The sequence below is a fragment of the Eurytemora carolleeae genome, unplaced genomic scaffold (assembly GCF_000591075.1).
Source record: "Eurytemora carolleeae unplaced genomic scaffold, Eaff_2.0 scaffold4, whole genome shotgun sequence".
NCBI lineage: Eukaryota > Metazoa > Arthropoda > Copepoda > Calanoida > Temoridae > Eurytemora > Eurytemora carolleeae.
The window spans coordinates 351,060-376,118 of record NW_019396191.1 but is presented as its reverse complement, the minus strand read 5'-3'; the positions used below and the strand labels follow the sequence as shown (position 1 = coordinate 376,118).

General features: G+C 30.4%; 1 protein-coding gene across 3 annotated transcripts; it reads right to left on the bottom strand.

The window, feature by feature from the left end:
* Positions 1 to 214: 214 nt before the first annotated feature.
* Positions 215 to 21,570, bottom strand: LOC111697745 (uncharacterized). Of its 3 annotated transcripts, none has more exons than XM_023467852.1 (13): positions 21,514 to 21,570; positions 16,542 to 16,605; positions 15,636 to 15,772; positions 14,025 to 14,111; positions 13,548 to 13,593; positions 13,313 to 13,364; positions 13,196 to 13,234; positions 9,679 to 9,735; positions 8,801 to 8,862; positions 6,118 to 6,181; positions 3,178 to 3,564; positions 2,594 to 2,691; positions 215 to 687 (listed from the first exon to the last, which is right to left on the bottom strand). In XM_023467852.1, exons 1-13 carry the CDS (start codon positions 21,562 to 21,564, stop codon positions 593 to 595), a joined length of 1,239 nt encoding a protein of 412 aa, XP_023323620.1. In that variant the 5' UTR covers positions 21,565 to 21,570; the 3' UTR covers positions 215 to 592. The 3 variants fall into 3 exon arrangements, with proteins under 3 accessions (XP_023323620.1, XP_023323619.1, XP_023323621.1); XM_023467851.1 differs by lacking the exon at positions 21,514 to 21,570 and adding an exon at positions 17,847 to 17,933; XM_023467853.1 differs by lacking the exon at positions 21,514 to 21,570 and adding an exon at positions 17,173 to 17,494.
* Positions 21,571 to 25,059: the final 3,489 nt, after the last annotated feature.

The following is a 25,059-nucleotide window of genomic DNA, read 5'->3' as shown; positions in this document are numbered from 1 at the left end:
TTAAGTCTAAACAAAACTTCTTATAAGTGTTCAGTGACAATTGAAACAAAACTTTATTTTAGCAAAATATTTATATTTTTCAAAATAAAATTGGATCCAAATTAACGTGAGAATTATAAAATGACCGAATATATTTTTATTTATTTTACTTTAGCAGAAACATTGAGAAACGTTTTAGAAAAATAATACAGTGGTCTCCAATAAATAAAGTAGATTCAAAAGAAAACTTGTATCTCTATGTTGGTAAAATAGCTTAACAAATATGATATGTGTCATCTTTGAAATAACTCGAGCTTTTCGACATAAGTATTATGTATGTTTGATACACTTTATAAAGACTTCAGAAGGCTGAACTTGTGTGTGATTAATCTCGGGATTAATCATTAATCTCCATCTTATGCACATTTACAGATTTCTGTAATTCCTTCATGAAATTTTTAATTTAGGGATCTAGTATTTTCCTCAAATTTAAAAATGTTCATATTGGATATCGAGCACAGACATTCAAGATTAACTATTCTTCACACAAAATTTCTGACTTCAGGTCGTCTTATAAAAAGCTATCATTGAAGTCGTCTTCATGTTCTTCTATTCAGATTTCCAAACTGCTAGAAGCTTCTTCTATCAGAGTTATCAGATTATCAAAATATTTATCAGCTGTTAGAGTTCCGCCATCTTTTGCTGCTCCTGAAACATGCACTGTTAAAATATTAGCTTATTTTGACAGGTACACGGTTAAAATCTTCGCTGCTTCTGAAACATGCACTGTTTAGCTCTTTGTTGCTTCTGAAACATGAACTGTTAAAATCTTGGCTGCTCTTGAAACATGAACTGTAAGACTTTGTTGCTCTTGAAATATACACTGTTAAAATCTTTGCTCCTCCTGAAATAAAGGTTGTAAAATCATTGCTGCTTCTGATACGTACACTGTTAAAATCTTTGCTCCTCCTGAAATAAAGGTTGTAAAATCATTGCTGCTTCTGATACGTACACTGTTAAAATCTTTGCTCCTCCTGAAATAAAGGTTGTTAAATCATTGCTGCTTCTAGTACGTACACAGTTAAAATCTTTGCTCCTCCTGACATCAGACATATGCACTGTAAACACCGTTCTGATTTTAAAACATGAACTATAAAAACCTTTGCTGCTATTAAATTATACACTGTAAAACACTTAACATACACTTTGATATACATATATGCAGTGCAGTGACAAAATATTTGCCGTTCCTGCAATATGAATGTGTGTGGCTAGCTCTTGAAGTAAAAAATTATATAAAATTGTTGCTGCCCGGGCTCCCATAAACATATCCCATGGTTCTGGAATATTTACTGTAAAGTACAGATGTTAATAAAGTTTACACTGCAAACGAAAAAATTGAAAAATTTCCAAAAAATTAAATTTTAACATTCACTCAAATTACGAGAATTTTATTGTTTAATAAGGAAATGAAGATTCAGAACATTTGACAAAAGAACTTATTAAAAACCTTGTGTCAATGTCATCCTTGTTCCCCCCCCCCTCATTATTATTATTATTATTATCATTATAAACAAGTATATACAACCTGATTATGTTTCATAAACAAATCATACAAATAATCTGTATATCAAGGATCTTGCTGACATAAATAAAAATTACATTTTACCGTTCATAACATATGCCCTTAAAGGGACTGTAAAGGAAAAATGAAAGGGGGTATCGGCTGAAAGCTAATCACTTTAGCTCTTAATCGCGACCCATGAAAGTTATATCTGATGTTCCTTTCTCAAATTTATACGAAAATTAATATATATACAATTTTGTATGAAAGTAGTGGGTTTAAATAGATCAAATTCAGCAAATAAGCAACCAATCTGAAAACGATGATATCCCAGAGAAAGCTAATTGTAACTTAGGTTTACTCCAATTCTAACTTTATATTTGTTATTTCTATATTTTATAGATTTAAATCATAATATTATTTATACGTCCGTATTGCTTGACCAGAAATTCCACCAATGGCAGTGCAGTAAAGTGGTCACGTGATACAGGCGGAGACACGTGACCAGTATACTGCTCTGCCATTGGTGATAGTTCTGGTCACGTGATTTAAGTTTAAGATATTCTAAATTTTACATATATGAACTTTCGTATAATTTTAACACAGTTTTATATTATTTTCTCGAGACAGGAACATCAGATAAAACCTTCATGGGTCGCGATCAAGAGCTAAAGTGGCTTTCAGCCTATACCCCCTTTTATTTTTCCTTTACAGTCCCTTTAAATTTGATTTTTTTTTTATCAATTTTGACAAAATACGAGTTTGTCTAAGAAAACTTTGGTAATAATCACATTCTTTACTTCTCTATTCTGACAAATAAATTGAGATGTTGATCGACTTCAGAAGAAAAATCAATTGCAAGTATTAACTTACTAAGACAATAGAATGACTAATTTGAAAAAAAATGAAAAAAAATTTAGGATTATGTTTAGGAATTAAAAAAAAACATCTCGTTACATAACGGTGAAAGATTGGTGAATGATGATATATATATTTTTTATGAAAAAAAATGTTTTATTTCACCTCTTTGGAAATAAAAACAAACTTTACCTAATTTTCTAAATTTTTGAAGATTGTTGGATTCGCCTATCTTTGAATATTTGGTTTCATCTTCAAAGTTCTCAATAATTTGAAAGAGAGAACTCTCACTGTAATCATATAATTGGAATTTTTAAATCTAAAAAAATCTTTAAAATTTTTTCCAAATCTTCTCAATTTCATTTATGATTCCAAAAGACATTTCCTTAAGGACTTTTTCATTAAAGTTTCGTAAAAATTAAATTTTTAGACCACTGAGCTTTTTCACAGATTTTGTTAAGAAATGAAAATAAATAATTCTTATTTCTGTGGTTTTGGTTATTTATAGATTTATATTTATTTCTCCAATGTTTACACTTGATTACGCATTGTGTACAGTGTACACTTAACAATGTAAACACTCGCCATGATATTATCAAAACTTTTTGGAAAGAGGGAAGAATGAATAATATTACGATGTTTTAAAAGAAATCGTATAAGCTGACACATGTAAGGTCTAGAATAATGTCTAATTAGAGATTTTTAACTAAAAAAATATGCCATTTATTTACCAAAAAATATTTTTTTAGTTTCTTTTAAGTGATCCAGTTATATCCCTGTAGTCTGATGATATAAACGAGCTGTGTCTTTTGGACCGTAAATCCGCCAAATCATTCGGAAAATTAGTAGATTTCTTGTCACGTTTCAGGGGCGAGAATTGGGGGGAGATGTCACGTTTCAGGGGCGAGAATTGAGGGGAGATGTCACGTTTTAGGGGCGAGAATTGAGGGGAGATGTCACGTTTCAGGGGGGAAGGGGAGATGTCACGTTTCAGGGGAGAGAATTGAGGGGAAATGTCACGTTTCTGATGTGAGAATTTAGGGGAGGGAGAGGTGCTAAACCCCGGGGAAACAGCTCGATGGAGTTGGCTAAATTTAGGGGATTTTGTGTATTCACGATCCTGCGCTATTCTTGGAGTAAAGTTTAAAGTTTCATCGCCATTTCTAAAACAAAATATTTTAAAGTTTATAGTTTCTTGTTTTCAGAGATTTAAAAAAAAAACAGTTTGTTTAAAGAAGTGTCATCAATCATTCAATTGTACATCAGTCTATTTTATCAAGGAAGCACTCTAATGATTATATTTCTATCTTTACATATCAGTCTTGGATGTTATTTGGATGTCATTTATAGTGTTGACGATATTTATTATTTAAATTTTTACGATTGAAATTTGAACTTTGTCAGCTGTAACTCTGTAGTATATTTAACTGTCAAATTAATCTTTAAAATGCAAGATTGAGACTTTAGTTTAATTAAAAACAATTCACGGCTCAGCTGTAAAAACTAAACATTCAGGGTTCAGATGTTAAAACTAAACAATTCAGGGTTCAGATGTTAAAACTAAACAATTCAGGATTTAGATGTAGAAACTAAACAATTCAGGGTTCAGATGTTAAAACTAAACAATTCAGGATTCAGCTGTAAAAACTAAACAATTCAGGATTCAAATGTAAAAACTAAACAATTCAGGATTCAGATGTAAAAACTAAACAATTCACGGCTCAGATGTAAAAAGTAAACAATTCAAGGTTCAGATGTAAAAACTAAACATTTCAGGGTTCAGATGTAAAAACTAAACAATTCAGGATTCAGATGTAAAAATTAACAATTCAGGATTCAAATGTAAAAACTAAACAATTCAGGGTTCAGATGTTAAAACTAGTCAATTCAGGATTCAGCTGTCAAAGACTAAACATTTCAGGGTTCAGATGTAAAAACTAAACAATTCAGGATTCAGATGTAAAAACTAAACAAGTCAGGATTCAGATGTTAAAACTAAACAATTCAGGGTTCAGATGTTAAAACTAAACAATTCAGGGTTCAGATGTTAAAACTAGTCAATTCAGGGTTTAGTTGTCAAAAATAAACAATTCACGGTTCAGCTGTAAAATCTAAGGCCCACTAGGTCTAGACTTTTTATCCAATGAAACCCCTATTAAATTCTACAATTTTTTTTAAATTAGTAAATTGAGTCGCCAAGGGCGTATACAGAAATTAATCTAGTGGTGGGTGCGAAATATAAGCAATTTTTTTTGTATGCCCCTTCCCCTTTATACGCCCTTGTGAGTCGCGAAGAAATGCGCAAGTCACTTTTTAAAAAAAAAAACCTTATCGAAAATAATAAATTCTCAATGGGATAAAAATTGTTATCTCATTCATTAGTGATCCAACAAAAATTTACTAAGGGAACCGTTGTATAATTCTGACATTTATGGGATTGACCGGCTATGTAAGGTAGTTGAACTGAGTATGCAGTTTTGTGGAAAACTTCTTTCGGAATCATTTGAGACATATTAAACTTTTTAAAGATCTGTATATCCTGAGTTTGAGCGCAAATTCGACTTTCAAAACTCCTACTTTGGGGTTTTCAGAATTATTTTTTTTTTAATTATTAAATAACGACAACGAGAAATAACTCAGGATTTACAAATCTTTAAACAGTTTAATATGTCTCAAATGAATCCGAAAGAAGTTTTCCACAACACTGCATACTCAGTTCAACTACCTTACTTAGCCAGTCACTCCCTTTAAACGCAGCGAGACTTTTCCATTTTTTATTCTCCGTAGAATTTTATGATAAAAAAGTTTAGAATTCTGAATAAATTACATTTTTCAAAGCTTTAACAAAAACCTGAAACCTTACAAATACAAAACAGCTTAAATTTCAAAAAATATACTTTTGGTTAAAAATAATTTTAATAGTTTTTTAAGCACGCCCCCCCCCCTCGCTAGCAGCTATCCTTTAACCTCTATAAATGTATTTGTAAGCAACCCTAGCCTAGTATAGTATACTGCATAATGTATTTTCTAAACAATGCTTTGAATATATTAATTCACTAAACAGTGGACTTTTACCAAAATATAAACCTTTTTTATCACTCAATTGTGACTCCATGCATTTTTTTTTATAAAAATTTATAAAACAATAAAAAAATGTTAATTCCCGTAAAAAAGAAAAACTCTAGGAAAGATATTTTTAACCGTTTTGTAATTTTTAAACTTACAGTAAATTTGACATTAGAATGTTTTCAATCCTAAGAAAAAATAATGACATTTATCTATTTACAGATACCTTTAAATCCGAAAAATTGAAATTATCTATTTACAGATATCCTTAAATCAGAAAAAAAATATTGACATTACCTATTTACAGATATCTTTAAATAAAAAAATATTGACATTATCTATTTACAGATATCTTTAAATCAAAAAAATATTGACATTTATCCATTTACTAATATCTTTAAATCCATAAAATGAATGACTTATAAAGATAAAAGAGCAAAGATTATTGTGTTAAACAATATTGTCTCAAATTACAAAGTTTTAATGAATATAAAATAGTTTATTATTATATCATTTTAACAATTATTATTTTTATCGTTATTATTATTATTATACTTTAAACTGTTATTATTAATACTTAAATCAATACTAATATCAAAAGTTTACTTTAAAAAAAATAACTTTTTATTTTAGAAAGGTTTTGTATCTACCTTGAAAATGAAGTTTCTGCGTATTTTCTTGTATACTGTGGTCTGTACAGAGTCTCAAACACGCCTTAATACATTTATATCTTGTCCTATCTTTGTTTTCTGTTGTTGTTAATATTTCTTGGCCTATCCTATGTTATCTGTTAATGTGTAATATCTTTTCCTATCTTTGTTTTCTGTTGTTGTTAACATTTCGTGTCCTATCTATGTTATCTGTTGATGTAAACAAAAGTTGTTCTGTCTATGTTATCTGTTGATATAAACATTCTTTTCTATGTTATCTATTGATGTAAACATTGCTTGTCCTATCTATGTTATCTGCTGATGTATTATAGCTTGTCCTAACTATGTTATCTGCTGATGTGCTTTATCTTGTCCTATCTATGTTATCTGCTGATGTGCTTTATCTTGTCCTATCTAGGTTAACTGTTGATGTGTTATATCTTGTTTTATCTATGTTAACTGTTGATGTGTTATATCTTGTCCTATCTATGTTAACTGTTGATGTGTTATATCTTGTCCTATCTATGTTAACTGTTGATGTGTTATATCTTGTCCTATCTATGTTAACTGTTGATGTGTTATATCTTGTCCTATCTATGTTAACTGTTGATGTGTTATATCTTGTCCTATCTATGTTAACTGTTGATGTGTTATATCTTGTCCTATCTATGTTAACTGTTGATGTGTTATATCTTGTCCTATCTATGTTAACTGTTGATGTGTAATATCTTGTCCTATCTATGCTAACTGTTGATGTGTTATATCTTGTCCTATATGTGTTATCTGTGGATGTAAACATAATTTGTCCTGTCTATGGTATCTGTTAAAGAATGTATAACCCGCTAAATAAATATTTTGGCATCAACACTGAATGATTTGAAGAAAAAGATGAAGTTTTGGATTCACACAATTCACGCGTCCTTAAATATGGACAGTTGACAGTAAAGAACTAAGAATTTAAACTCTCATACTGCGCGAATATCATGAAACCCATCAGTAAACTTTGCTTTTCAGACTCAAGTGTGATTTAACATTTATTTTTCACGCATATATAGTGTATATGTAATAAATACGCATATATAGTGTATATGTAATAAATACGCATATATAGTGTATATGTAATAAATACGCATATATAGTGTATATGTAATAACATACCTATACAAATTGCATTTTACATTGTCTGCAAATCTTACTGCGCTAATCCTTGTAATACGTAAAACTTGTAATGGGGCTATATTAGTTACGTATTGTGATTAGCTTAACTACGATGATATATATCTGCGACTATACTAGCTACGTATTGTGATTAGCTTAACTACTGATTAGCTTAACTACGATGATATATATCTGCGCGTATATATTGTAAATATGTATAAGAACCCAACATGTTAGATATATTTGTAAATGCACATTAGTTGGTTGAGACTTTGCTTTGATTACGTTGATAGAAGTAATTTAGTCCTTGTTGAAACATACGAGCTGAGATTGTGCCTAGAGCACATGTTTGATAGCTTGGCTTGTGTCCCCATGTGATATTCAGAGCTGATAAGATCGTGCCCATTGGTTTGACATTGATCGTTTAAAAGCTTGTTTGATAGCTACGTCAGTGTGCCCCTCTGCGACATTCAGAGATTGTGCCTAGAGCACATGTTTGATAGCTAGGCTTGTGTCCCTGTGTGACATTCAGAGCCGATAAGATCGTACCATTGGTTTGGCATTGATTGCTTAAGAGCTGGTTTGATAGCTAGGCTTGTGTCCCTGTGTGACATAGAGCCGATAAGATTGTGCCCATTAGTTTGGCATAGATTGTTTAAGAGCTTGTTTGATAGCTAGGCTTTTGTCCCTGTGTGACATAGAGCCAATAAGATTGTGCCCATTAGTTTGGCATTGATTGTTTAAGAGCTTGTTTGATAGCTAGGCTTGTGTCCTTGTGTGACATTCAGAGCCTTAAAATCGTGTGTTTGTGTCCTGGTTAGCATTTATAGCTGACGAGTTGTACCTGGACTGATACAGCTCTGAACGTTCTGAAGTTTTAAGAGTACTGCATTTACTACATATATTCTATTATATATCTAAATATATATTTAAATACACAAAATTGTTAATAAATCAAGAATTAGATAAAAATATGCTAATAAATACATTATTGCTTTGTAGTACTGTATATATAAGATAGAGGTGCTGGAAATTTTTATCTTATGACTTTTGTTTTCCGAAATTGGGTTTGATTGCCCTGACACAGAAATGAAAAAGAGGAGAAAGTGAAAAACTTAGAATTAGTTGTGTTTACATAAATAAGGGGGGGGGGGGGGGTTATTGTGTAAATAATTGATGAAATCTGTTTCAAATATATTCGATCTTAATGTCAACTTTAGTTTCGTTGGTGTCAATCTTAAAAATAATTTTCTTTAATTCTAATTCTTTTCGCCATTTTAACATCTTTTGCTCTTTATCAAATTACGTCGTACGAAACATTCATTAAAGGGAATGTTTGCAATAGTCAAAATGGGGAACAGGAACAATTAAAATGCTTATCCTGAATCATAATAATCTTAGATATCTGTTTATAAATCTTTTATATTTGCTTTGTACGAAGTGTATGGAGAGAGTCTTTAAAACTATTGATAATCAAAACAAAATTTATTGTTAAATTGTAGTTTTCTGGTAAGTATATAAATGCCTGTGTGTTTGCTTGTTTGTTTACGTTCCTCCATCTCATTGTGTACTGCACCTAGTTCACGTCTAAACAGTACATTAGTAAACAATTAAATGTAAACAAACCATGTGTAAACAATATCTTTGTAAACAAAGTGAACAATAAATAAACAAATAATAGAAAAAGTTCGCATGAAATTGAAAGAAGCAGTCATAAAACAAATACTTATTTCATTACAGGGTATATGTTTTCCAAAATTAGCCCCAAACCCCCGCACTCGCAGGGAAGTATGGGGGGGGGGGTAATCATACAATTTTAACGAATTAAGATTTTAAGGGGGCTAGAGCCAAATAGAAAATTGTTCTGCGGAAAGTTAAAAAGTAGGGGAAAACATTATTTTATCATGGCAAGTTTCCTTAGCTGTGTTTTTTGAGAATAACAACAAATGATTTTTGTAAAGTTCTGTAAAGTCCTGTCAACAAACGTAAGCTGTAGATACAAAATATAGCATGTACACTCTGTACAGAACTGAGAATCAAATATTGGAAAAATTCATGAAAATTGTTTTAAGAAATGTAACCATGATATATCTACAGGAAATCATTTTTTAAAGAAAACTTTGAGCGTGATTTCCAAACTTCTTTAGCATGAAAAATAAATATTATAAATAGTCTAAGGGACTGTACACGTAATTTTAGTAACTGTCTCTTTACAAAAAAAGGCATGTCCGATGTACAACGGTACTATTAAAACCTATGTCTGAGTAAGAATGCGGAAAACTAGAAAAACGACTCTATCCTACACATTATTGATTAGATAGAGGTTAAAAGGTACCATTGTGAATCTCCCATACCCCTCTGTTAAATAAAAGGTCAGTTGAATTTACAAGTATTGTTACCGACCTAGGGGACACAGAGCTTCTGTTGGAATAATTGAACCCTGAACTCTCATTCAAGAAACTTCAAATTAAATATTTTTAAAATTTTGTCACTCTTTCTTTTTTTACTCTTTTAATGAAAGTCTGGACGGAACACGACGACATAATTATGCAAGGTTATAATGCAAGGAAAGTTAATTCCAGTCGCGTATACTCTGCGTACATATTAAAAACCAGTTCTCTTTGGGCGGAATTTGTAAACAACAATAGATGCATCAGTGTTCGTTTAGTATCTATGGAGGTTAAAAGCATTAAATTTTGATAATTCACATAATAGTTTCCTATGACCAAAAAAATATTTCATTGATTTTTTACGTGAAAGATGGATCCCATTGTCAGGCTTCGACATCCGTCTTGTGTTTACATTACTGCCCAGAGACAGTACACTGCAGTACAAAAGATGCGTACACCTCTGAAATAAATTTCCTTGCATTATAACCTAGATCATGGATATACAGTACATGTTACAGTACATGTTCTACCGGGTAGAATAAAGGGATTTAACAAAGCTGAAAACTTGAGAACGTAAAAATAGGAGAAAATAATAACATCAGTCATGTTCTTAACACAGCTTTCGTCCACTTTATATGAGGAATTTATAGATGCATTGGATAATAATAAATGGTGATATATATTAAAACCACCAGGGAGACATCCGCCCCTNAATAATAATAATAATAATAATAATAATACCCCCCTCTTCTTAACTACCCCTCTCCTTCTTCTTAACCCTCCACTCTTTCTTAACTCCTCTCCCTACCTTTATCTACCACCTCCCCATTGACAAAGATGGTAAGATGGTCAAATTTAGATCTTCTATCTATAAATGAACTTTGCTTGTCTGTCTGGGGTGTTTGTTTGTTTATATTTATATAAACTATATTTTACCTCTCTTTTCCTATCTAAATAAAACTAGTTTCTACCTCTCTTGTTCTTTTTATTTAAAACTATTGTCCTATATCTATATAAAACTATTGTCCTATCTATATAAAACTATTGTCCTATATCTATATAAAACTATTGTCCTATACCTATATAAAACTATTGTCCTATCTATATAAAGCTATTGTCCTATATCTATATAAAACTATTGTCACATATCTATATAAAATTATTGTCCTATCTATATAAAACTATTGTCCTATATCTATATAAAACTATTGTCCTATACCTATATAAAACTATTGTCCTATCTATATAAAGCTATTCCTATATCTATATAAAACTATTGTCACATATCTATATAAAATTATTGTCCTATCTATATAAAACTATTGTCCTATATCTATATAAAACTATTGTCCTATCTATGTAACCTATGCTCCTGTCTCAAGAAGAGTGTACAAGTAGAAGAACGTGATCTGGAATTAATGAGAAACTTAAAAAGGTATCGACATGACTAAACCCTTAATCTATCTTTCTATCTATATATCTGTCTGTCTGTCTGTCTATCTGTCTATCGATCTAACTATCTATCTATCTATATACCCATCTATCTATCTATGTATCTATCTATCTGTCTGTCTATCTATCTATACATATATCTATATTTATATCTATCTATATATCTATCTATATTTATATCTATCTAACCTTCTATCTATAATTCTATATATCTATCTATCTATCTACCCTTCTATCTATATTCATAAATATCTATCTATCTATCTTAAAATTGTAAAACTGACATGTCTAAAACTTTTCTTTGATTAAAAACTTGTATAGATTCGTGTTTCTGTATTAAGAATCCTAGAAGGAAACCTCTGAACTATAAACATGAACTAAGTCCATGCTGTTGTGATCGAGGGAAAACTCAACAAAATTCTTTTAAATGAAATCGTTTAAAAAGTTGTTAAAGTCTCGTAAACCTTTGATAGAATCTAATGAAAATGACTATTAAAGTGATAGAATTAAGAACGAAAAGATCTTAATGGCTGAAATTATACTTTCAAATTATTATCAAAACCAGGAGCATTTATGTAGGAACTTGTCCATGGGGGACTCAAAACTTTTTTTACAGTCATAGAGGGGGGGGGGGCTGAATTCTTCCTGGANCCCCCCCCCTGTTATGCAGTTTACTAAATTAACCCCTCCTGATGAATAAATAATGAAACTCTAGGAATATTTAGCCAGGATTTAGAATTCACATTTACTCAACATTCTTTTTTTTTAACACAAATACGGACACTAGCCTTAGAGTGTTAATATTTATATATGCAAACACAATGAAGATCTTAGAGTACAGAATCTTTAGAATTGTAGACCTTAAAGGGACTGTAGGCATTGGTTTAAGTGATTTGTCCATTTATAGAGTGGCATGTCCTGTTCACAATTGTACCCAGAAAAACTTTGTCTGATCTGGAATAAATGACTAAAACATGTTTATGAGAACAAATTATTTCCAATTGTTTGTTTTTTCTACAAAAGTGATTTTTACATTTCTGTTTCAGAAACAATGCAGGAAAATATCAGAAGAAAGCACTTTCCCAGTTGAAAAAACAACGATATCCTCCACTCTATTGATCAGATAAAGGTAATAAGATATGCCCCTCTTTTAATGGACGGTCACTTGAAATTACTACGACAATTCTTTTAATGATACATCCCAAATACTATAGTTTCATGCTCTTTAGAAAATGAAAAATCCTAAATCCTAAAGTTTTATGCTCTTTAGAAAATGAGAAATCCCAAATCCTAAAGTTTTATGCTCTTTAGAAAATGAAAAATCCTAAATCCTAAAGTTTCATGCTCTTTAGAAAATGAAAAACCTCCATTGATTGAAAAAGATCATGTTCAGAGATAAAATTCTACAAATTCAAAGATATTTCTAAAAAAAGCTAGGCCTCTAAACCCTAATTCCTATTTCTCATGTTTTGGCTTTTACACCTTGATTTCATCCAATAAACCTGACATTGATTGATTATAAAACCAAATCTATAAGGTGAAAAAGCTTGAGGTATAATTCAATTCTAGAATTACTGTTTTACATTTTACCCCTGTTATGTTATGGTCACAATGTATTGATTTCTTTAAAATGTTGAATAAATCAAGATTGGGCTGAAATAAAAAGGCCTGAACTGCCTAGAGTCCTAATCTGTGCATTCAAGCCGAAATTGGCCTTTACACATGGATTTACAGGCCGCGGTCTGATCAGACCTAATTTGTTTTCATCGTTTCAATATCAAAACAAACATTTACAGGGATTGTCAATAACGTTCATCATGTGAGAAACAAAATAATTTGTTAATTCTAAAAATCACGAGTTGTTTTCTCAAACCTAGTCCGTAAACTCTAAGACTATAAAAGATAGTGTTGCATAGATCGAGATAAGTAAAGTAGTTTCGCTAAAAAAATGTTCTTTAGAGACACAATTGACATCCTTTGGTTGTACCTTCATATTTTATTTTTTGTCATTACAGTCTAATTTGGTAAGAAAAATATATATCTTAAAAAATCTAAATTTTATAATTTTAAAAATATTCCTTATTTGTGAAATTGGTCTGGAGGGCAGGGGAGTGTGTCTGAAAAATAATTTTAAATAAAATTTACAAATATTTTTGTTAAAATGTTTACGATTTACTCCTGGTCTTTAAACTTACCTTGGAGTGTTAGGAAGGGAAAAGTACTGAGAAACAGGTCTCCTTGTTGTAGCTAGTAATAATAGTAGTAGTAATAATAATAATAATAATAATAATAATATAACATTATATTAATTTAAAAACAATTATAAGAATTTATAATTTTGTTCAGCTTTTTTATAAAAATTTTTGATTTTTAAGTATATAGACTGACATAATAACTTAATATAAATTATTTAATAATTGAAATTAAAACCTGTAAATTCACTTCTAACAGATGTTGGCCTAGTAACTGAATTCATCTATGTAATATTAAATTGATATTATTTAAATACAAACGTAATTCCTTTAATTCACAAAACTAAAAGTAGAACAGGAAGTATGAATAAAAAGTAGAGATTGCTTTGTGTTTAAACATATTGAAAATATAAAAATTTATGTTTTTTAATTCATATTAAATTTTTGAGTACAAATCTTCCATCTTTTGTAGGCAAAAGTTTTAAATCTCTTTTGATCAATGTGTGATCGCTAAAAATACAAGTCACGGATTAAGCTAATGATCGATAGATTTAAAAGTTGTTAACTTGAACATCAAGTTCAGATATTGTAGATAGTTTAGCTCTATCTCATAAAAAAGGTTTAACCTCCATGTTTCCACCACTATAAGCAGAAACTTGAAAAGTTTTGAAAAAAACCGAAATTCTGAATAAATTCATAATTAGTAATTATATACCTGTCTCATAACCAGACTCTCAATCTCAGGTTTCGATAGAGTTAATCCGGACATTAATCTAATCCATTCATACATATCCTTCAATCCCTAGAATATATATCCTTTAATCCCTAGAATATATGTCCTTTAATCCCTAAAATATATATCCTTTAATCCCTAAAATATATATCCTTTAATCCCTAGAATATATATCCTTTAATCCCTATAATATATATCCTTTACTCCCTAGAATATATATCCTTTAATCCTTAGAATATATATCCTTTACTCCCTAGCATATATATCCTTTACTCCCTAGAATATATATCCTTTAATCCCTAGAATATATATCCCTTAATCCCTAGAATATATATCATTTAATCATTTATTCATTTAGAATATATATCCTTTAGTCCCTTAATCCCTAGAATATCTATTTTTCAATCCCTTTTAATTCGGTCTCTGCTGATCTAAACATCTAGAACATCTAGAATATATATCCTTTAATCCCTAAAATATATATCCTTTAATCCCTAGAATATTTATCCTTTAATCCCTAGAATATATATCCTTTAATCCCTAGAATATATCCTTTAATCCCTAGAATATATATCCTTTAATCCCTAGAATATATGTCCTTTAATCCCTAAAATATATATCCTTTAATCCCTAAAATATAGATCCTTTAATCCCTAGAATATATATCCTTTAATCCCTAGAATATATATCCTTTAATCCCTAAAATATATATCCTTTAATCCCTATAATATTTATCCTTTAATCCCTATAATATGTATCCTTTAATCCTTAGAATATATATCTTTTAATCCCTAGAATATATATCCTTTAATCCCTAAAATATTTATCCTTTAATCCTTAGAATATATATCCTTTAATCCCTATAATATTTATCCTTTAATCCCTAGAATATATATCCTTCAATCACTAGTATACATATTCTTTGATCCCTAAAATATATATCTTTTAATCCCTAGAATATATGTCCTTTAATCCCTATAATATTTATCCTTTAATCCCTAGAATATATATCCTTTAATCACTATTATACATATTCTTTAATCCCTATACTAAATATCATTTAATCATTTATTCATTTAGAATTTATATCCTTTAATCCCTTAATCCCTAGAATATATATTTTTCAATCCCTTTGAATTCGGCCTCTGCTGTTCTAAACATATCAGTAACTGATGAACATTAAAAATACGCTAACAGTCCCTTTATCTCTTTATTATAACTGATATTCTAAACATATCTCAGTGATTGATGAATATTAAAATTACGTATACAGTCCCTTTATCTCTTTAATATACCTGATATTTTAAACATCTCAGTAGTTAATGAATATCAAAATTACGTATAAAGTCCCTTTATCTCTTTAATATACCTGATATTCTAAACATATCTCAGTAGTTGATGAATATTAAAATTACGTATGCAGTTCCTTTATCTCTTTATTATACCTGATATTCTTAGCATCTCAGTAGCTGATGAATATTAAAATTACGTATACAGTCCCTTTATCTCTTTAATATACCTGATATTCTTAGCATCTCAGTAGCTGATGAATATTAAAATTACGTATACAGTCCCTTTATCTCTTTATTATACCTGATATTCTAAACATCTCAGTAGTTGATGAATATTAAAAGTATCTCTCCTGACAATTCTCCACAGTGTGAGGAGATCAGAGAGTTTGTGACGGTCAGAGCGCAGACCGCGGCATCCTGTGCGCCGCCGCCGCGATTCTTTAAATATAAGTTTAGGTTGAACATTGATTTATCAATTCTACAAGTTTACCCACACAGGGTGAGACTTTAATAACGACCTGAAGCTACTAAAATTGGACTTAATCTTAATAGGTTGAGTTTGACCTTTTCCCTTAAATAAAGTCTTTAAATGTTATGATTTATTAAATGATTTGATAAAGAAAAAGAATTGTTGTTAATTGCTGCAAAAAAAAACCTTAAATGTTTTAAAAGATGACTAAACAATATCCGTACAGTCGTCTTTGAAGTCTAATCAAGGCGTATATACTCCTTAGTCCTAAAATGTTTTAAAAGATGACTAAATATTATCCGTACAGTCGTCTCTAAAGTCTGATCAAGGAGTATATACTCCTTGAGTCTAATTATCTTTGGATAACCCTGTATCTCAACCAAACCTTAAAAGGAACTGAGTTCTTGTCAAAAACTCAAATTTTACTATTGCTATTATCTCAGCAACCTTTGATATTTCAAATTAGGCTACCAGAATTTATAGTTTGTAGCAAAAACTCAGTTACTTTACACAGACTGCATGTTCTGTAGTTTTCAGAACTAAATTCTGAAGAAAAAGTAAAAAATAAAGTGTTTGTCATAAAAACTTTTCAGATTTTCATGACTAAGATCAAATGCAGAAAACTGACCTTAAGTTCCATTAGTTGGATGACTGATTTTTATAGATGTGTAATTTCAGTAAGAAATATAAAAACAAGTAAAACAAGTATAGATTGAAATCGTCAGGATGATATATTACCTATATTTGGAATGTATCCAGAAAGACCCAAATAGTTGGCAATTTCTTTCCATTTAGATGCAACCTAAACATCAGTTAATACAGAATTGTTAAAAAATTGGTATTTAAACGGAACCTTAATACACAATACACATCTAATATAATAAAACAAGACATTCGTATATATGTTCCCTCTGGCCTGCCAAATGGCTGGACCGAATGGGCTGAAATGTTTTGTGGACATTCATGGGTATTGCGGGGGTGACAAAGGCTAAACAAAATCGAAATTTTAAAAAAAAAATTTTTTTTTATTAATTCTATTTTTTTACGGGCAACGCCGGGCCCTTCAGCTATAGTATGTAATATGTATGTATGTTAAGTACAGCCGGCCAAACCATAACTTATGCAAAGAATGTTATATTTTCCCCAGTCTGTAGCATATAATATGTAGCTATCCGACCAACTGCGGGTAAACGGCGGGAGTAAGTATGAGTAACCTGGGCAACGCTGGGTTCCCAAGCTAGAAGTACAATAAAAATTTATAAAATAATTTTTAAATATTTAATCTTCATGACGATTGTTAAAATATTTTTTAATTTATATAAAAATGTGATACTTGGCCACTTTAAGTTCAAACAAAAGAGAAAATTACCAAATTTTGTTGACTTCTATTATTTTTTTTCTGATTCATACACTTTTTTGTTTCTAGCCTAAACCTATAATTTATTTATTTTTGTAAGAGTTGTGACCTAATCTTCGTGTTTAAAGGTTTCCACATGTGTTTAGAAGAAAACTCAAGGGTTTCAATATTTTCTTTTATAAATCCTTCCTCTTAGAAAGTTTATGTCAGAGAAGAGGAGGAGAGGGGGGACAGTGATATAGAGATTACAAGCTATAAACCAAAAAACAATGAAAATGATGATAATATCTTAACCTAAAGTTATAAATAAGTGCTTTATTATTCTAAAATGTACATGTCTAAAGCTGCAAAAAAGTAAAAGTGGGTAAGAAAGGTAAAATTAAAGGTCTGGGAGTTTACTTTAAAGTCGACCCATTTTTTATAGAAGAAAACAAATGATCACATGAAGAAATTGAAATAAATCAACATTTTAACTCGATATTTTAACAATATTAATGAAAGGGAAGACCCCCCTCATCAATGGCATATTAAAGACGGATTTGATTGATCTGACGTCCTTATATTTAAGCATTAAATGCATAACAGGGTGTTTTCTACAGAATGTACATTTTTGAGGTGTCCCTATTGAATTGAATAGTGAACAGGGTGAACCATGATAAAATTTAATTTCATTATTCTAGACGTACAGGGTGTCCCTGTGCACTTTGCGCCCCTATCTTTACATATACATGTTGTTCCTCTATTCTGAAAATATACATATTGTTCCTCTATTCTGAGCATATATACATGGTGTCCCACTATCCTGAACATATATGTGCATGATGTCCCACTCTTCTGAACATATTTATACATGGTGTCCCACTATTCTGAACATATATATACATGATGTCCCTCTATTCTGAACATATATACATGGTGTCCCACTATCCTGAACATATATGTGCATGATGTCCCACTCTTCTGAACATATTTATACATGGTGTCCCACTATTCTGAACATAAAGATACAGGGTGTCCCACTATTCTGAACATATTTATACATGGTGTTCCACTATTCTGAACATAAAGATACAGGGTGTCCCACTATTCTGAACATATTTATACATGGTGTGCCACTATTCTGAACATATATATATACATGATGTCCCACTATTCTGAACATATATACATGGTGTCCCACTATCCTGAACATATATGTGCATGATGTCCCACTCTTCTCAACATATTTATACATGGTTTACCACTATTCTGAACATATATAAATATTGTCCCTCTATTCTGAACAAATACCCATGGTGTCCCACTATTCTGAACATATATATATATTGTCCCTCTATTCTGAACAAATACCCATGGTGTCCCACTATTCTGACATGGTGTCCCACTATTCTGAACATATATATATATTGTCCCTCTATTCTGAACAAATACCCATGGTGTCCCACTATTCTGAACATATATATATATATACATGATGTCCCACTATTCTGAACATATATATATGGTGTCCCACTATTCTGAACATACATATACAGGGTGTCCCACTCTTCTTAACATATTTATACATGGTGTCCCACTATTCTGAACATAAAGATACTGGGTGTCCCACTATTCTGAACATATTTATACATGGTATCCCACTATTCTGAACATATATAAATATTGTCCCTCTATTTTGAGCATTTACCCATGGTGTTCCACTATTCTGAACATATTTATTCATGGTGTCCAACTATTCTAAACATATATATAAATGGTGACCCACTATTCTGAACATATATATACATGATGTCCCGCTATTCTGAACATATATACATGGTAACCCACTATTCTGAACATACATATACAACGTGTCCCACTATTCTGAACAAATATATACATGGTGTTCCACTATTCTGAACATACATATATATATACATGGTGTCCCATTATTCTGAACATATATATATATACAGGGTGTTACACTATTCTGAACATATATAGATGATGTCCCACTATTCTGAACATATATATATAGGGTGTCCAATTATCCTGCCCCCCCTTGGTATAAAAAGTGCATCCTTTTGACGGATGTAGTGAATTTTGCATGAGACACGCTGCAGCATGTGATTGTGAAAGCTATAATCGTTAGACTAGTCCGACTGCATAAATACAAGGGGCCCTCCAGAAGTCTGGAGTATATGTATTATAATCTAATATTAGTATGTCAAGAGATAACACGGGGACAGAAAAATATTAAAAATATTTTATGTAAGATATAAAAGTAAAAGTTTAGTTTTATTGATTAAAATTAACTGCTAATTTGTCAGGGATTTTATTATACTCCCAAATATTAAGTGTGTTTGGGTTAGTGTTAGTAATTCAGACATGGTTGGGTGGGGGGGGGGGGGGGGGGGTAGAAATTAGAGGTGGGATAGAAAGTAGAGAGAAGGGGGGTGGGCTTGTTTTGTTGAGGTGTCTAGCTGCAGTATTTTGACACTCCTTCTTTAACTCTGTATCCGACTTATTCACTCTTATAGCAAACACACAGCACAATACAAAAACAGTTTTTGAAACATTTCAGCCATGTGAAAACTGTTTAAAGGGATTGTTCAGAAATAAAGAAAAGATAGTAGAGAACAAATTAAAATCAGTTAGGATTCATGATTTAAAGAACAATTTTCTAATCTTTATATTGAATAAAGAGTAAAAAAAGAACAGATTTTGTTTCCTATAAAGTAGTAATGTCGACAAGGCTGCCCATATTTTGGTCAAATCTTGACATATCATGGCCCCAGAGAGATGTTCAATGGCGCAGTCAGAATTATAAATGTCTGCACACTTTAAATTAAACAAACCCCAGAAAATCTGCGAAACTTATTTTTTCATTACTTGGGAACCAAGCTTTGCCTGGAAACTAAATTTCCCGAGAAAAGTCAAACAAAAAAACTTGTAAGTAAGCCAAAAAAGAGTCCTGTGGTTGACACAAAACGGTCAAGGGTTCGTTAGATGCCAACAAACACCCAGCTTTAAATTATATGTATATATATACTCTATAGCTTGGGCACCAGCTATGTTTGAACACTTTTTTTTCAAAAATATTAACCTTTTCATTTTAGTTTATTGTAATAATAGAGATTACTACTTTATATAAGTATATATAGATATAGTCTAATATTAGCCAGACCTCATGCTATTTAGTATACCAGTATACTGGTATATCAGAATTATAGAATACTAGCATATCAGTATACCAGTATATCAGTATACAAGTATATCAGTATAATAGTATATCAGTATACCAGTATACCAGTATAATAGTATATCAGTATACCAGTATATCAGTATACTATAGTATATCAGTATACTAGTATATCAGTTTACCAGTATATCATTATAATAGTATATCAGTATACTAGTATATCAGTATATCAGTATACTAGTATACTAGCCAGACCTCATGCTATTTAGTATACCAGTATACTGGTATATCAGAATTATAGAATACTAGCATATCAGTATACCAGTATATCAGTATACCAGTATATCAGTATAATAGTATATCAGTATATTAGTATATCAGTATACTAGCATATCAGTATACTAGTATATCAGTATACTAGTATATCAGTATACTAACATATCAGTATACTAGTTTATCAGTATATCAGTATACTAGTATATCAGTATACTAGTATATCAGTATATCAGTATACTAGTATATCAGTATACTAGTATATCAGTATATCAGTATACTAGTGTACTAGTAACTCAGTTTACCATTACATTTTCTCTTTATAAACATTATAAAGCAAAAACAAATAAAGGTTTCGAATGTTTTAAAAACAATTTGTGGATTTTCAATATTTAATGAAAATCAAATTTTGTTAGAGACACATTTTTGAAATTTTGATTATCTATAAACCTTCTCTGGGGATATGTGAAGTCCTATACAAAATTTGGGCCCGATCGGTTCAGCCGTTTTGACGTGTATTGGATACAAACAAACAAACCCAGACACCAAAGCAAAATATAGAAGATACCAGTAAAAATGTCAATGAATTTCGGTTAAATTTGAAACAATATTCAAACACTGCAGTCTGAAATTTGTCTTGTATAATCATAATTATATCTCTAGTAGATATAACTTTAAAGGAATTTTCAACGCTTGCCACAAACTCGAATCCATTTATCTTTGCAATTTGATGGTGTAAACCAACCTTTGATATTTCAAATTTAGACTATTTTACCTATCTATTTGATATATCAAATTCAAAGGTCTCTATCAACTATTAACAATATATGTTTTTTATTCACATTCATTTGTGGTTGAATTAATAAAAACCCTAAATTCTAAAATGTTTATTAACTTACCAAATCGTCGGCCACCAACCACTCTATCAAATCAGGGCCGATTTCGTACATTTTGGAAAATCTAAAATTTGATAAAGAAATGTTATTTCTCTGGCTAAACATAATCATCTTATTCCAAATTTCTAAACTTTAGTTTTTTGAATATTTGACTTATCACTCATAAATACATAAACATGAGCATAAGCATAAGCATAATAAGATTTATTTAGAAGTTAGTCATATTCATGAACTACTAGCTGAAGTATACGACATAATGCCGTTACAAAGAGTACAATATATGGATAGGGTATTGAGGGTCGTCATCTGACGCTCATGGTCTTTGAATAAATCTGTATAATATATATATAATATATAATATATGATATATAATATATAAAATGTACCAACCAATATATGTATCAACCCCCTGACATGGAGACTAAATTTCCTTATACAGATTATCGTTATCGTAACTTTTAATGTTAGGACATATTACGTAATATTTGTTAATACAAATCCCCCTCCCTCATATCATTCCCATCCCCCCCCCTCCTTCTATGGTTATTCCCTACATGCTTATAATCCCTTCCCACGTAACCCTCCATCCCCCCTCTCTCAATCTTTTTTTATTATTGGAAACCAAAAAAAAGTGTTAGTTTAAAATTTTTTTTATCATTTTTTTTTATGAAGTAATAAGAATGTTTATTTAGGAATTTTACCATTGCTCCAATTCAACAAATTGTTGGTAGGCGATTGAGCCCTTTTAGGCAACTGTTAAAATATAAAGACACAATCAATAACTATTTATAACACTGTTATTTTGGTCTCATAAAAATACTTTTACTTTGGTTAATTAATCTTAATCTTAATCTTGCATATAAACATCTTAATCGGTATCCAAATTAAATAAAATATAGATAAAAGAAAGCATATAAATATATAATTATATATGATGAATTAAATTATATCTATATTAAAAGGTGAATAGGAACAGGTAAGGATGAAAGATTGAAAGATGAATAGGAAGGAATTGGTTTGGATGAATATTATATATTTTAAAAGATTAATAGGAATAAGTCAGAATGAATTATTAATATTAAAAGGTGAATAGGAATAAGCCAGAATGAATTATATATATTAAAAGATGAACAGGAATAAGTCAGAATGAATTATATATATTGAAAGGTCAATAGGAATAGGCTAGAATGAATTGTGTATATATTAATATATATCAATGTCGTCTTCCTATTCTATTGTTTTCTTATCATCACTGTATCCAAATCAATGAAAGGCTGACTGTAATAATGAATATATGGTGTTTAAGCGTGGCGATATATAATCATATTTACTTTGCATGGAAACATCAAAACACATGTTGAATGCATCACTCTAAACATTAATAAAAACACATTTAGAAAAACAATTAAAAACACTTTAAACAGCAAAAGAAAAAATTTGTTGTTGTCAGGAAATCATATGTATTATAATAATTGAAAATTAGCTTAGGAACCCAGCGTGGACCAGGGGAGTCATAGTTAGTCCCACCGTTTACCCGCCTCTTGTCGTCAATTATAATTGTAGCTATTTTTTCCGTTGATCGTAGACCCACTCATCTTAGTATCTCAGAACCAAGCAAAGTGCAGCTCTCCAAAGTTTCCCAATCAAAATTTGAGGCAAATCGGTCCAGTGGTTTCTGAGTTATGATCAGACAAACAAACAAACACCCAAACAGAGATTACAACTTTATATAGAAGATGTACAAATACTTTATACTTAATGTCTAGAGTCTATTTTCTAATGTCTAATGTTTCTGCGGAAAAATTGCATTAAATTAAAAAATTTTAAAACAAATGTTTAAAGATAATGTCAGACAACATTCAGATTGTCATTCTTAGTTTTACAGTTTACTATTTATCTTTAAAAATTAAAAACTTAAAAAGACAGCAAGAGAAACTATGTAGTGAGCTAGATAGTGACTAGTCACCATATAAATGTCCAAAATATCAGAGAAATAAAGGAATTTGAAATTCATGTGGTTTAACAATGGCAATTATAATATTTATATCCTCGTGCTTTTTTGAAAACAAAACTTTTGTTCCAAAGAAAGCTAGACAAGTGGATTTTATTTATTATTCTTAAATAGGTTTTTACGCGCGTATAAGAAGTATTATTATTTTAAATCGCAAGACAAATTAAAGAAATATTCGCGCACACATTTAATAGTGGAAAGAGCTTATTTTCATGTTATTTATCTGAAGTAAATAAATTGGAATTTAGATAATTTTCAAGATTTTAGGGGATTTTGAGGATTTAGATAATTTGAATTTTAATCTTAACAAATTGATTTTAGGCGTGAATACATTATTACAGATGAGTTAGAGATACATAGGTAGACAGTAGACAGTAGACAGTAGACAGTAGACAGTAGACAGTAGACAGTAGACAGTAGACAGTAGACAGTAGACAGTAGACAGTAGACAGTAGACAGTAGACAGTAGACAGTAGACAGTAGACAGTAGACAGTAGACAGTAGACAGTAGACAGTAGACAGTAGACAGTAGACAGTAGACAGTAGACAGTAGACAGTAGACAGTAGACAGTAGACAGTAGACAGTAGACAGTAGACAGTAGACAGTAGACAGTAGACAGTAGACAGTAGACAGTAGACAGTAGACAGTAGACAGTAGACAGTAGACAGTAGACAGTAGACAGTAGACAGTAGACAGTAGACAGTAGACAGTAGACAGTAGACAGTAGACAGTAGACAGTAGACAGTAGACAGTAGACAGTAGACAGTAGACAGTAGACAGTAGACAGTAGACAGTAGACAGTAGACAGTAGACAGTAGACAGTAGACAGTAGACNCCCCCCCCCCCCCCTCCTTCCCTGGTGTATAAAAGATACTGAATACAACTCTATCCAGATAAATGATAGATAGCCAAAAAGACTTTAGCTAAAAACCTAACTCAACCTCCCATCCTTATCACAGTAGTAGAATATGCGACCAAAACATAGAAATACATTGTTATAATTATAAAGGAATAATTATTGATACGAAATTGTATTATATGTTAATTATACAAAGTGAATATTTCAATTGTTATTTCATTTATAAAATTGCAAAAAAAAACGGAATTAAAGATCTTACAATAAAAATATTTAAAATATTTTTTGTATTATGTTTTTCATATTTTTTTAATTCTTTCCGCTATAAAGAAATAATACAATGATTTTTTCTGATAAAGGAATTGAGTCTTTGCCACAAATTCTGATTTTCTAACCCATTTATCTTTGCAATCCAATGTCGTAGATATTTGATATTTCAATCCATGAATTAGATCAAATAATCTAAGTTTGAAATATCACTGACCCCTTAATAAATAAAGTATTTTTTTTTTGAAAATGATGTTTTTAAAAACGTAATCGAGTTAATTCCCATAAAGTACTTTGTTATAGTAAGTTTGATTTATTGAAGTAGCAGAAAGAAAAAGAATTTTATTTTGGAAAAAGTTTTAAATTAATTTTTATCTTTATTAGAGTTTGATTAGCGATATGTAAAAGTGAAAG